The 15,228-nt window shown below is 43.8% G+C and overlaps 1 protein-coding gene across 1 annotated transcript in view; it reads right to left on the minus strand.

Annotated features, from left to right (window-relative positions):
* Positions 1–234: 234 nt before the first annotated feature.
* Positions 235–15,228, minus strand: part of LOC139257649 (dehydrogenase/reductase SDR family member 9-like) — a 68,217-nt gene continuing 53,223 nt past the window's right edge. Inside the window, exons 3-5 of the mRNA XM_070874565.1 lie at positions 12,037–12,295; positions 9,132–9,295; positions 235–803 (exon numbers count right to left, since the gene is read on the minus strand). Of these exons, the coding sequence (XP_070730666.1) occupies positions 583–803; positions 9,132–9,295; positions 12,037–12,295 (644 nt within the window). The 3' untranslated portion in view covers positions 235–582. The remainder of the gene's footprint in view (positions 804–9,131; positions 9,296–12,036; positions 12,296–15,228) is intronic.

Raw genomic sequence — 15,228 nt, forward strand, 5'->3', positions numbered from 1 at the left:
ACCAATGCTATTTGGGATGTTCAATATATTGAAATTAAATCTTTGTGCAATAGCAGCACAGGGATACAATGAAAACAAATAAAAGGTCAGGAATATCTCTATTTTAAAATGGAAAGGAGAAAGAAAAGGTTGTTGCCTTTGATTCCTGCCACGAATGGGAGCAACATGAATCCACATATTGCTTTAGTTTTTATTCCAATTTTCAACTATTGCATTCCTCTAATATTGGCTCTCAACTGTTATTAGAGAAACAGTATTTCTGCATTTAAAAAATTTCTTTGAAGTCTGGGCAAAATGTTCTGATCCACCTCTTTACTTTCATCAAACAATGCAAATGTAAGCTATCCAGTACTAGTACTAACATGGAGATATACTTCATCTTCTCCCAAAACAAACTCCTCATTTACTCCTGCATGGAGTCCAAATATGTGACAGCATTAGCATGAACACCATTTGTGTGGCTGCAGCAAGATAGATATGTTGACAAATGTGTGACATTTGTTCTGCTTTTCTGATATTTACCTGCCGATCTTAGTGGCTCCATTAAAGTGACGTTCATGCAGAAGATGGAGTTAGTGTCTTTTATACAGCATTTAGATCTATTACTGCATCTTTAGCTAACAGGTAGTCTGCTGCAAATGTTGGTAAGTAAGTCATGGGAATCCACAGCAGCTTTGCATCAATGCCTGCACTGTATCGTGTCCGAGGGTACTTGGCTGTCAGAGCATGTTCCATACACCACACCACCAGGGAAAGGTCTGTACTTGACAACTTTTTCACTAATTTTTCCTGTTTGGTGTCTGCTGTGGATGTCCCAAGAAAAGTGTTAGACAGGTAGATTGTAATAAAATACAAATAATAATAAACTGTAAATGCTGGAAATCTAAAGTAAAAATAAAAAAGGATAGAAATTCATATCAGCATCTGTAACGAAAAAAGACTCCTTAACATTTCTGGTGTGGATTTCTATTACAACAAAACTGGAAGTTAAGTGAACCCTCTAATGAAACTGAACAAAAAAAGGTGGGCGGGGAGGGGGAAGGGAGATAAATGACACAATGCCCAAACTATCATCTTTTTTCAAAAAAAGCTGGAGTGAAAACTGGTAGAGGTCATTCAGTTGGTCTATTACAAGGTATTTAAATAATAAAGAATGGAAGTAGCTAAATAAGGTAATGAAATAAAACAGAAAATGTGGAAACCTCCAGTGGGCTTGCCAACAACCAAAATGAGAAATACACCACAGGGGCAGGCCCCTTGCTCGAACTGTGTTCTGACAAAACTTCACAAACCTGAAATGCCAATCTGCCTTGCTCTTGAACTGCACTAGAACCCCAGCCCATATGGGAGAAATAGCTATGCTCTGAAGTTGCTAATGTTTACACCAGAGGGTTGCAGGGTGCTCAGGAAAAGAGGAGATACTTTCTGTGTTTGGTGTCCCTCGAGTAGAAGTCTCCAAAGTAAGCAGAAAAATTAGAATGGAGATGGCACATATACATTGCTGTCTCACACGGAAGGACTCTTTACTGGGGTTTCCAACCCTCTAGGTGTTTTCCTGGAGTTTCCAGGAATGAAAGATTTATCACCTGGACACTGCTGCAAGCAACTCGGGAGAAAAATAATCGGGATATTAAAAGAAAATTGAGTGTGTTTTGTTGAATACTTTCATTTATTCATTATGAGAATACTAGAGATGGGGAAAAGACTGTTTGACTGGGTGGAGTGGTTGGAGGTGATGTGATAAAACCTCCAGGAATACATCTAACGGGAATCGGCAATCCTAGTCTTTACTTCATCTGGCCTCAGTGAATCCAGTCAGTTTTACAGCTGACTGCATCAGATCTGCGCTTTGGCAACTGGCAGCAGTCGCGCACAATGTAAAAGCATTTTATTTCACTGGTCAGCATAGCTATTTTCAGTGTCTTTTGTTGTTTTGATGTCTTCCAATTGCTTCACTGAGATGATCTCAACCAGTCTCACCTCCTTCCAGCTTTCCTAAAAACTTGTTTGGGAATTCTATCAATTATCTCTCGCTTTTTGCTTTCCCCTGCTCCCTTCATTTTGCTTAGTTCAATTTAAAGGATACACATATTTTCCAGTTCTGAAGAAGGGTTTACCCCGGAATGTTAAACTGACTTTTCTCTTTACAGATGCTGATGGACCTACAATATATCCACAATACTTGAATTAAAAACTGCAGATGCCCTTTTTATTGGCTTACATGAGCTAAAACACATAGTCCAAAAGAGCCAGGCCTCCTTTTACAATCCAATGGGTGAGGCTCCCTCAAGCTAAACTGTTGGAGTGGATTTTTGGACATATACTTGACTAGTATACGGGACCAAACATTTGTTTTTATTTTCCCCTTTAATGAATTTTGTAAGGGACAATACTGATGCGTTATGCTTTATATAAAAAACACAGTTAGACTTCAAGGTATGCTGGCCTTGAGTTATGGAGATAGGAAAGTGAGATAATGAACGACTGGAGAGATAAGTGCTGGGTATGTTTGTCTGTACCGGTGCCAAAAAGCCTGCACTTGTTTATAATGCCCTGTCACAATGCAGGCTGGTTTATATCAAGAGCTCAGCCTTGGATAGTAAAAACCTTGTAATGCGATGATTAGACTTAAGGACTAGTGCTAAAGCATGTGATGTAAAGTGACATAATTTGTAAGATAAAAGAACCTCACTGGAGATACCAATTTGAGAAATGGTCAGAGACAGGGGTCTCTAACACTTCTCCCAAAGCTTTGTCTCCGATTTAATAAACCTCTCTTTATATATTATACAGTCTCAGAAATATTTTTCCACAACAAAATGGTGTCACGAACAGGATGCTGTCCGATCAAACGTGATCACTTAAGACAGTATCTGGAATCACTTACTTGTCGAAAGAAAACATGCAATTGGGTTGAAAGACATAAATTTAGTCTAGGAATGAGATAAGGAATGCCTTTTAAAATGCTCCCATTTTCCTTTGTGTAAAACCTTGACATGAAAGCTTCTAGCTCAGTAAAAAAAAGAGTTTTAAATTTAGAAATACCTTCAGGGATTAGGTCAAACTCCTGGGCGAGTGGTGAGCTATCTGTGAAGGTGTAAAAGGAATTTTTGAAAAAGGCTAAAACAGTAAGCTTTAGCAGTTTAGAAAAGAAAAAGATAAAGCAGGAAAAGGTCTCTGCCACGGGAACAGAAGGAGGGCAGAAAAGGGGGACTTGCCATAATTGTGGAAAACCGGGCCATTTTGCCAGGGAATGCAAAGGGAAAGGCAGTGAAAAGCAATGTACGTATTGTGGTAAGAAAGGGCACCTGGAAGCGACATGCTATGGTAAAAATGGCTATCCTAATTAGGCAAGGACCCTGTCAGAACAGGAATACCAGAAGTGGCAGGCGTACAAAGCCACCCGGTGATGTCCGGCGGCCCTTGTACAAAGTAAAAAGGAGGGAAGGATATATGTGTCTGCACTAGTAGGGGGCCGACAGTGTGAGATGCTAGTGGACACGGGAGCCTCAATATCCATTACCAATATGCCCCTTCCCGTCACCGACAAGAAGGCTCTGATAAACGGTATAGATGGACGGCCCACACTGGCCTACCTGAGCACCACCCAATTGGTGGAAATTGATAACTTATATATACCCATGAGATTTTACGTATGCAAGAATCGTGAGGGAACTATACTGGGGAATGATGTAATGAGGTCATTTAAGGCCCTGATTGATTGCGGCAAGGGGAAACTGACATGGCCAAAAGCAGATGGCAGTAAGGGAGATTTAGGACAGATAGCCCACCATGTGGAAAGTATAGGTGTAGCTACAGCCACAAAAAACTGACTGGCTTATCGGGACTGGAGGGTATGGAGGCATATGTGCCTCTGTGCCTGGGGTCTGGGCACAGACAAAATTGGATTCTGGAAAGGCGAAGATGGATCCTATTAAAGTCCTTGGACCACCTCATAAACCACACCGACAATACCCTATAAGACCTGAAGCTAGAACAGCGGTTGTAGAAATAGTAAAAGGGCTAGTGGAAAAGGGTATCTTAAAAGAAACAGTTAGCACCACTAACTCCCCAACATGGCCGGTAGGGAAATCCCAGGTCCTGTACCTAGGGTACTGCCTCTCAAAGGGGCTGAAAGAAATGCCCTCGGATAGGAAAAAGGCTGTCAAGGACATGCCTAGACCAGTAACGGTAAGGGGGGTGAGGAAGGTACTGGGCCTCTTTAATTACAGCCGGAACTTTATCCCTAATTTTGCAAAAATTGCTGAGCTAATACAAAGATTAGTGAAAGGGGGGAAACCGGCCCTAGACCTCATAGAGTGGAGCCCTGAACAAGAACAGGCGTATAGTAAACTCAAGTCAGAACTAGTCTCCGCACCTGGATTGGGACTGCCTGATATGGGTAAGGATTTCCACATCCACTGTAACAATGAAGGTGGGTTCTATATGGCCGTGGTCACCCAAGATCACGGGGATAAAAGGAGACCTATAGCCTATTACTCTACCACCGAAAGCCCGGTGGTGACTGGGTTATCCTGATGTATAGCCGCGCTAGATTGCGCAGCTTGGGCGGTAAAGATAAGCGAGCCTGTGGTGATGACTGGAAACATCATTCTCCACACTAAACACACATTGGTAGAAATGTTAAACACAGGAAAATTGAGAACGGTATCTAATATGAGACGGGCAAAGTGGGAAGCAGTCCTCTTACCACCCAACAAAGCGGTAACCATAATTAGGGATGTAGGAAACAATCCTGCAGAAAGTATGATGGGTGAGGGGGAACCCCACTTTTGCGAAGAGGTATGTGAGGATATGGAAGAGGATAGAATAAAAGACGCCCTCCTTCAAACCGCAGAACAAACCTTGTGGACGGCTCACGAAAATACGTAGAGGGACTACCTCGTACCGGATGGGCCGTAGTTAACCAGGATTTAGAGACAGTTGAATCAGGGCGAATTAATGGGGGGTCGTCAGCTCAAGTGGCAGAACTGGTTGTCCTTACCTGGGCACTGGAATTATCGGAAAATAAGATCGTTAATATCTATATGGACAGTAGATATGCATTCGGGGTAGTACACGATTATATGACAGCATGGGGGAGAAGGTGTTTTATCACAACGAGTGGACATCCCATAAAGCATCAGCTGAGAATAGAAGCTCTTTTAGCAGCCAGTAGTAAACCAAAACAGGTAGCGGTTATTAAAATTAAAGCCCACAGGAGGGAGCCGGACCGAACCAGTCCAGATTGGCTGAGTCACCAGGGAAACAAAGCTGCAGACGTACCTGCACAGAAGGCATTAGAGCAGGAAGAGTGTGAGGAAGCCTCAGTCAGTGCCGCTGGGGCCCGAGACCAACAGATAAGTATTGAGAAACTACACCAGGACACTTCTGAGGAGGAAATAGGTATGTGGACAAAGCAGGGCGCAACGCAAGGGAAGGATAACGTTTGGAGACGAAACGACAAGGTAATGGTGCCTGAATGCATACAGGATTGGAGTTGCACCATGACCTGTCTCATTCAGGATGAGAGGCCATGACCGGGAGTCTTGGAAGAGATTGGTGGTGGAAAGGAATGGGGAGAGATATCACCAAATATTGCCATCGATGCGTTACGTGCGCACAATATAATCCAGGCAGGCCCATTAAAATTAAAATGGGACACCAGCCCCGTCCACGGGGGCCATGGGAACATTTACAAATTGATTTCACAGGTCCTTTGCCCCCATCCCATGGAAAAAGATATTGCCGAGTGATTATAGATCAATTTACCCGGTGGGTGGAAGCTTTCCCCACACGTGATTGCACTGCCTCAACAGTGGCAAGAATATTGTCCAAGCAGGTGATTCCCCAGTGGGGAGTGCCTCTTCTGATAGATTCTGACCAAGGCACCTACTTCACCGGAAAAAAATTGTAAAAACAATATGCCAGCTGATGGGCATAAAACAAAAATTCCACATCCCCTACCACCCGCAGAGTTCTGGGATGGTAGAGCGCATGAACCATACCCTTAAGAACGCCCTAGCAAAGGCCATGAAAACGTCAGGAAAAACGTGGACAGAAGTATTACCCATTATATTGATGAAGTTAAGAGCCACGACAAACCGGACAACCGGATTAACCCCTTATGAACTAATGACAAGAAGGGCGATGCAATTACCAGAGAACATCATAACAGGTGGGGCCGATGCAGGCCCATTAAAAGACAAAATAAAACGGTATGTTTTGGAACTCAATACTCAATTAAAAGGGATGCGTAAATTAGTTAGGGATAATCAAGAAGAAAGAGATGCGGAAGCAGAGCTTACAAAGCTCCCTGAAGTCCCGTTGGCGGGAAGTCGCGTTATGGTAAGGGTCCTCCCGGGAAAACCGGGGTTTGCCCCAAAATGGATAGGACCGTATGAGGTTATAATCAGCAGGGACACTTGTGCCTGCATCGATGTTAAAGGGAACGGAAAATGGAAGCATCGGATCCAGCTTAAGGTTTTTGAACCAGCCGTTTAGCACACATATTAGTTGTTGTTGTTTGTCTATTTACAGATTGACAGCGAGAGATTCTTCAAGCAAGCCATACGGCCATTTTGCCTTTGACTATTTGTTAAATATAGAGTAATAAGATGAAACTATATATTGCGATCGGTGCGATTATCATAGTTCGTGTTAGGTCCGGCCTGCTAGCTAGACCGAAACAAGAGTTACATGTGAATACCTTTCTGTACATGTCTTATGTTTATGCGCAAAATGAGAACTTTTCTAGTTGCTGGGTATGTTCGCCATACATAGCAAAGGAGGCATCCCTTTGAGGTCAATCTTCCTTAACATCTCGGAAGTAGCGGAGTGGGTAATGCGACAAAACGGTACAGGGGAAGTAAATGATACCTGGAACCAGAGTGGGGATAAAGAAACGTGGAGATCGGGGGGGTTACCTTTTGGATGCATTGACGGATGGTACCAGCCGGAATACAATAGGTCGGTACGACCCCCGTTCCTGGTTTTGACCAACACCTCAGGAGTTGGAAGGCGCACCGCTGACATTTGTTTCACTAGAAACCTGACTGGTGAGGAAACAGGTTTTGTAGCAGGATATAGCAATTGTATGCAATACTTTAACCTCACCAGGTGGAACATAACAGGTAGCGAAACAACAAACCAGGGGTTCTTTGAAATAGAGGGCTTGAAGAATCAGACAAGTAGCCAGGACTGGGACCCTAAGATTAGGTGGCGATGGGGGCTGAAAGAGAGATTGGGATCGAATCTAACAGCATACAATGGCACTTATTTTGTGTGCGGGCATAAGGCCTTCCCCTGGTTGCCTCAGGACTGGAGGGGGTCCTGTTATTTGGGATATGTGGTCCCCTTTTGTCAGACGGGTATGTACTTTAGCAGAAGTACAGACACCAGGTCAACTAAGAGGAGATCTTACCCAGGTAGAGAGGCTATTTGGGGTCATGATGCTCCCATTTGGGATAGGACGCACCATGGATGAATTACGTAACCTAGAGAGGGTACTGGAACAGATAGTTAATGACACTGCTGAAGCAATAGCGGGCATAATGGCTGAAATGGTAGCCATACGCACAATGGTACTCCAGAACCGAATGGCCCTAGATTATATACTAGCACAAAGTGGGGACACATGTGCCTTAATTGGAGCTGAATGTTGCAATTACATTCCCGATAATTCAGAAAACATAACCAACCTCGCTGATCACATAAGAAGGGAGGTAAAGAAGTTATCCACGACAGCAGGAGGATCTGGCTGGTTTAACTGGCTGTTAAGTTGATCATGGGGGTCCTATCTTATGCATGGAGTAATTATTCTGGTTGTAATAATACTTACTTGCTGTCTGATTATCGGGTGTTTTAATATCTGCTGTAAAGTTATGATGGCTCGACTGATGCCAGTAGCCAGTGTAATCGCCGAAGAAGAAGCACACCTGATGGAAATACCTGAAGACACCAAGGATGAAGAAACAGACGACAATGACACCAACCACTATCTTTGAAGGATAGGCTAGAGCTACAGGCAAGGTGGACATACGGAACATCAGGGAAGTAACATACTCCAAAGGACGAATATATACTATCATTGTGGTCATCTGGATTTCGTGAACATCATCAAGGACCAAAAGGGGGAATATTGTTGGAGCGGATTTTTGGACATATACTTGACTAGTATACGGGACCAAACATTTGTTTTTATTTTCCCCTTTAATGAATTTTGTAAGGGACAATACTGATGCATTATGCTTTATATAAAAAACACAGTTAGACTTCAAGGTATGCTGGCCTTGAGTTATGGAGATAGGAAAGTGAGATAATGAACGACTGGAGAGATAAGTGCTGGGTATGTTTGTTCATACCGGTGCCAAAAAGCCTGCACTTGTTTATAATGCCCTGTCACAATGCAGGCTGGTTTATATCAAGAGCTCAGCCTTGGATAGTAAAAACCTTGTAATGCGATGATTAGACTTAAGGACTAGTGCTAAAGCATGTGATGTAAAATGACGTGATTTGTAAGATAAAAGAACCTCACTGTAGATACCAAATTAAGAAGCTGGTTCAGAGGCAGGGGTCTCTAACACTTCTCCCAAAGCTTTGTCTCCGATTTAATAAACCTCTCTTTATATATTATACAGTTTCGGAAATATTTTTCCACAACATAAACTTTACACAAACAGAGGCTCTAATGTAAAGTAATGTAATTGTTTGAGCTAAGGAAATGCAATATTTATACATGTTGTGAGAGACTTCTGGAGTGATTACAGAATACTGTACTACATACAGTAATAACATTTTTAAGCTTATCATTTAAATATTAAATGAGACTGAGAATCATTGCTGCTTCTAAGCTAGCAATGACCAAACTACTTTTAAAAGTTATAGGAATCTATGAGCTTTCAAATAGCTTTTAATCAATTCAGGATTTATGTTTGTTAAATATGGTTATAGGCATTTCAGACAAATGAGCAATATCCTGTTTTATGACAAACATTTCACTTACTTATTTTAAATGGGCTATCAAAACCATTTAAATAGTAATAGTAAAATGTTTGTATGCTAATAGTCACAGTGTAATTCCTAGGGCTGAAGGTTCCTCAGAAAAGTTAAAAGTGTAGTGTATTTCTTACATTGTATTAAAAAATCTTCTCCATATTGTTTTTTCACATCAGGCGGGAGGTTGTCCCAGAGGCGTTGCTTTTCTTGACGCTGTAAGCTGCAATCAGTCAGTTTTGTTTCAAAAATCCCAGGTTCGATACAAGAAATGTTTATTCCAAAGCTTTTCATATCACGCCTGAGCAAAGAGCAGATTTTGCACATAGATGAGAACAGAAAGAATCGATTCTGTTGCATTATTGTTCTGAGGTAGAAAATATCATTTTTAGTCATTAATACATTTCTGGTACAATAACATTATTCCTCACTCGGTACTTTGAACAAAGGTGGGAGTGATGGAGATTGCAGTGTGTTCCCACCCAAATGCAATCTGACCCTACTTCATAGACAGCACAAGGAACAGTGAGAGACATGCTTATATGTTATCACATCTGGTGCCCTTGTTCATCCCAAGGCAGCTGAAGCCAACCAAGTTTGGGGTAAATAACTATAAACTAAGTAAAGAATGAACACTTGGATAATTGTGCTGCAGTGCCCATGGAACCATACCACAGTATTAGTTAATAGAAAATTGGAAAGCAACGAGGGGGAATTGAGAGTATATTTAAATTTCACCTAACTACTCCCTTAAATTCAGAGAGCCTAAAAATTATGCTCTGAGCCTAGCAGGCAAGATAACATAATACGGATGCATTAAGCCTCTATTTGCTAATATCGCAAACAATTTTTTTGGAATTTTACTGATAAAACAAAATTAATGATTTGTGTCCACAATATCTATTTAGTTATCATTGTTTTATAATGATTAACTGAATTTCCATTGGGGGAGAAATTTGGTCTCGCCTCTGTTGCGGCATTAATCCAGGCAGAACGGTACTTTTAGCGCCTCGAAAAGGTTAGCGCCTCCCATCCAGAAATTCATCAGAATCGGTCAAAGTGCTGACAGAGGTGATAAATCCGTCGTTGTCCATCAGAGCTGGTGTGGCGGGGGGGGGGGAGGGGCGGGGGGTGATAACGAAAGTTTGGTCGGTATATTTTGCAGGCCCATTGCGCATGCGCGGAACTCCAAATCAGATCCCAGGAAAAGCCGAGTCTTAAAGGCACGGCTCAGTAATGCACCCATTAAAGTTTTCAAAATCACTTGTTTTCTTTGTCTCTTTGTCTCTAATGGCAGCTGGTCATTACTCCGACATTCACACCCTATCCCGATTAACCTTTTTCTAACTTCTGCCATTACCATTTCAATTCAGCCCATCATCCCTTTTGTCTCTCTAATCTCTCCTACCTTCCACCCTATCACAAACTTTCCCTTTTGTTTTTTCTTCCTCTCCCCCTTTCAGTGCTTAAGAATGTGCTCTTTTCAAACATTCAGCAGTTTTGACGAAGGGTCATCGACCCGAAACGTTAGCTTTGTTTTTCTCTCCACAGATGCTGCCTGACCCGCTAAGATTTCCAGCATGTTTTTATTTCAGATTCCAGCATCCGCAGTATTTTGCTTTTGTTTTCAACCTGTACTGTTATGTCTGTCTGCCCCTGCAAACTCGGAGGCTCACGTACCGTGCTCTATGTAAATGTTACACTGACTGTGACCTCTGAGGCAAGTGCTTCCTCATTCTTTTAAGTAACCACCAGTTAACGACTCTGCAAACCTGTACGACTGTTTCTCCAGGCATTGTTATAGGTGGGTGCTCAATGAAACGCAAGCACCGAATTTACCAACCAGTTCACAAACGTATGCGTTGCACCAGGAATATGTCATGATTGGAGTGATCATCAGCAGCCAGGCGCTAGTGGTTTGTAACTCCGGTGAGCCTCGAATGAATTTTCCATCGGGGTGCTCACATTAGTGCCCCCTTTGGCCGTTAACTGATGCTACAGACAACTGAAAATCTAGCCCAAAATCTTTGAAGGATATCGATAAATATGAGTATTCAAGATTGTAATGGATAGATTTTTAGGCATTGAGGGATAGGGCGGGAAAGTGGAGTTGATGTGGAACTTCGACCCTGAATTTATTGAATGGCTTGAAGGGCCGTATGGCCTACTCTCGCTATTATTTCTTAAGTTCTTATGTTCAATACACATAACCTGTTTGTATTGTAAATAAGGTAGGGCGCACCCCGAGACAGACATCATCAAGCTGGAGAGCCATCAACTCGGTGAAAGACGCACTTTGGTCTTCTCGAAACTTGTTGGTCTTCCAGAGCAAGGAGATGTCCACGGCCAAGTGTTGCAGACTGGCGCAATCCAAGGTCCAGGAGTACGTACTGAGGGACATACTAAAGATTGGTGCAGTCACCACAAAGGCACGATGGGGAAGAGCCACAGTTTAAGGCCCTTCCGCCACGGTAAACCCAGGAGATGGAATCAGACCCCCCTCGGGCTGTACTTGTTAATCTGCTTGTATACATAGAGCACTATGTGCTGAAAAACAGCGGTGTTGTGCCATGTATAATGAAAGTCTCTGCACTGTTTAATAACTTGTAAAGAAATATAAATGTATCCCTATCCGTTCCGTGTACTGCTTTCATCTGCATAGTGCTACATGTAACGTGATTCGTGATCGGTATTGAAATGTATCCTGGAATGTAATGTTCTCATCTGCTCCATGTAATACCCTTATTTGCACAGTACTATGTGTAACGTGATTTACGGATTGTACTAAACTGTATCTTGAAATGAAATGTACGCTAGTGCATTGTATGGAACTGCTGTCAGTATCCAAACGAATTGTATGGAATTGCTGACCGCAAGGTACTGGGCTATTTTCCAGTGGATTGTGAAAATTTTACATGAATAAAGTATATTTTTGAAAAAAAAAATAAGGCAGTATATTTGCACTTTATTCGACATGTATTTTATGTTTCTTTTCATGCTGCACTGTAATTTAAATACTTTATAAACTGATGATGCCCTCACCTTAAACTGTCATTGAAAGCTTCCATTCCAAACTTGGATGGAAAGTATCCTCCGCCACACAGAGCAATTCGACCAAGCACACTGCTTACATTCACTATTCTTCCTCTGGCTTTTTTAATCAGAGGCAGCAATTTTAACGTCACTTCAATAGGTCCTAATAAATTAACTTCAATAGGTCTTCTGAAATGTTCAATTCTTAACCAGTCCGTGGGACAGAGTATTCCAGCTATTCCAGCATTGTTTATCAAGCCCCAAAGACCTGCAGGAACAAATTAGGATAATTGTATACATATATATCTATATAAGAATAACTTGCATTTATATAATACCTTCAACAGAATAATGTCCCCAGCTGCATCACAGAGATATTAAGGAATATTTATATTTATAGTTTAATTTATAGTTTATGCTCATCAATAAAACACTTAGGGGTGGAAATTCGGTTGCGCTTCAGTTGGGGCGGTGTCCCGGGTGGAGCGGTAAATTTTGCACTGGCAAATGATTTGCATCACACTACCATCACAACATAAATTGCAAAAAAAAAATTCCAAAAAAAATCACACTTACCTGAAGTCGGCATTACTTACCTCACAGCGGCCTCTACAGCTTGGAATGCCTGCTTTCATGGAGCACTACGGGTCGGATGGCAACCAAAAATCTAGCCGGTGTCGCAACCAGGGACGTTGCACATAGGTTCGCCTCTCCCTGTCGATACCGACACCGAATGTCCCGATGGGGCGCTGTAAAGATGACCGCCCGGGCGCACGTGCTTTCTGCCTCCGGGGTGCTAAGGGGACGGCAGAAGACTGAATTTCCAGTCCTTAGGAAGCGAAATTTAGCATCTTAGTGCCGGCTGTTAAGGTCGGTTTCTGCAAAAAAATGGCAGCTGCCTTGCTTCTGCCTACTTTCAGCGTGGGCCGCGATGGCTGCCAATTTGGGCAGATCAGTAGCTTGGCTGTCGCCTGTGTTCCCCAGAAGAATGCTAATGAGTCAGTCGTGGTGTCAATTTGACGCACTGCCTGCTATTTTGGACGTCGCCGCTCGATTGCACGCCCCCTCCAAATCACGAAAGGTGAACGTGTGTTCAGCTACATGAGGCAGCCCCCACCAGTGGTATTCAAAGGGGTCAGTGACAACTTGCAGGTGACTTGCTTTTTGATTTCTACTGGCTCTGTGAAAGTTTGTGCAACAGTTTGGAGTTTTCTACAGTTATTTTAAGTTGGTGAGGTGACAGGGAGTGGTGCTGCAAGTGGAGAAAGCCTTGCTTCTGAATTCAAGCTTTGCTCAGACTACTTGCTCGACTTGCAGTCCCCCTCACGCTGGAGCATGACAGGGAGATGGAGCAGAGACAGTAAAGAAGAGGGCATCGAAATTCTGGCGCACCTATTGATTTTGAGAGTGGTACTTATTGCTGGAATCCTTGGTATGGTAAGTAGAGCCATTTTCAGGACTTTTTCAAAGTCCTACACGCAATGAATCATAGTGGGTGTGGGCCTTAGACTCAAAGCCAGGCTGAAAATGGGACCTCCGCCACTGTCAATCAACGGTGGAGTTGTGGTGGCATCACAGTATGTGTGCATCACCATGCTCTCTCCCCTCCGCTAAAGGGGAGAGATTCTATCATTTTGTACCTTTGGCCACTGGGCCACCAGAAAGGGTTTCAGCCGGGCCAGCGGCCTGGCACCCAATTTGGCTGGCAAAAATGTTTCCATTGTGGCCGTGGCAGTGGGCCCTCCCCTATAAGGGCTGCCGCGCTACCAGGCCGCACTCAGTGCGAAGATGGGGCACCCACAGAAAAACCTGTCGGGGCACCTCGCGGCGGGGAATCAACGAGTTCAGCTGAATATCGATGGTTAAGTATTTTTATTAAATAAAATTGGTGGTGCAACCAATCGGACGGTATGGGGTCCAGGCCGAAAAATCCCCGACCTGAATTTAGGTCGGGTTGGCCAGTTGTCCCCAAAGCGGTGGCCATTTGATTTTTAGGAATGGCCGCCACAAACGGGCATTAACGGGTCTCTTTGAGACCCTGAATTTCGGCCCAATTTCTTAAGTTCTTATATTCAATACACATAACCTGTTTGTATGGTAAATAAGGCAGTATATTTGTACCTTTGCAGAGGGAGGAGAAGAAGGGGCAGGAAGCCAGATGCACCTAAGATTTTCTGAGAGCAATTCTCCTACCTGCACTGAAGCCAGGAGTAGTTTATTCAGAGGCTCTGCTTCACCAAGGAGGAGCCCACAGGATTCTTCCACCTCTTTGAACCAGACCTGCAGCCTCAGAGCAGGGCGATGAAGCCACTGTCAGAGGTCCTCAAGGTCACCGTGGGCCTCCATTTTTTCGCCACCGGATCCTACCAGTCTGGAGCAGGAGACATAGTGAACATCTCCCAGTTCGCCATCCATTGCTGCATCTGGGAGGTAACGGAGGCACTGTACTCCAGGAGAGGCGACTTCATTGTCTTCTCTCTGAACAGAGTAGCAGGATGAACATGCATGTGGCTTTGCCAGGATATCAGGTTTCCCCATGGTGCAGGGCACCATCGTCTGTGCACACTACAGCTTACCAATCCTGAGATGTACTACAATCACAGAGGCTACCACTCACTTAATGTGCAGTTGGTGTATGACCATGCCCAGCACATGATGGTGAATGCCCAGTATCTTAGCAGCAGTTTTGATGCCTTCATCCTTTGCCAGTCTGGTGTGCCAGCAATCTTCCAGCCACCACAGCGATGCCGAGAGTTCCTGCTCGGAGACAAGGGGATATCCGCTCTACACTTGGCTGCTGACTCCTCTCGGCAACCCCACCACTCGTGGCCAACAGTCATATAATCCATCGGGGTGCTCAAGCAATGGTTCCACTGCCTGGGCTGCTTGGGGGGAGTTCTCCAGTACACGCCGGAGTGGGTGTCCTCAATTTGTGGTGGTCTGCTGCATCCTTCACAACCTGGCCATTATGAGGACGCAGTCCTTGCCACATGCTTCCACAACAACCTCAGGAGGAGGAGGAAGAGGAGGAGGAAGGGAGGGGCAGGCAGTGGATCCCCGTTCTCGATAGGCTGTCTGTGAGTGTCTCAGCTGCATCCGGTTACCCTGAATTAAACCCCAGATCCCTGTTGTTCACCACCTCCCACCTTACCATCCCTCTGTCACAGAACATCACAGCGTCTTCCTGGGCACAAAGCTGAA

This window comes from Pristiophorus japonicus, chromosome 3 (genome assembly GCF_044704955.1).
Source record: "Pristiophorus japonicus isolate sPriJap1 chromosome 3, sPriJap1.hap1, whole genome shotgun sequence".
In the NCBI taxonomy this organism is placed as follows: domain Eukaryota; kingdom Metazoa; phylum Chordata; class Chondrichthyes; family Pristiophoridae; genus Pristiophorus; species Pristiophorus japonicus.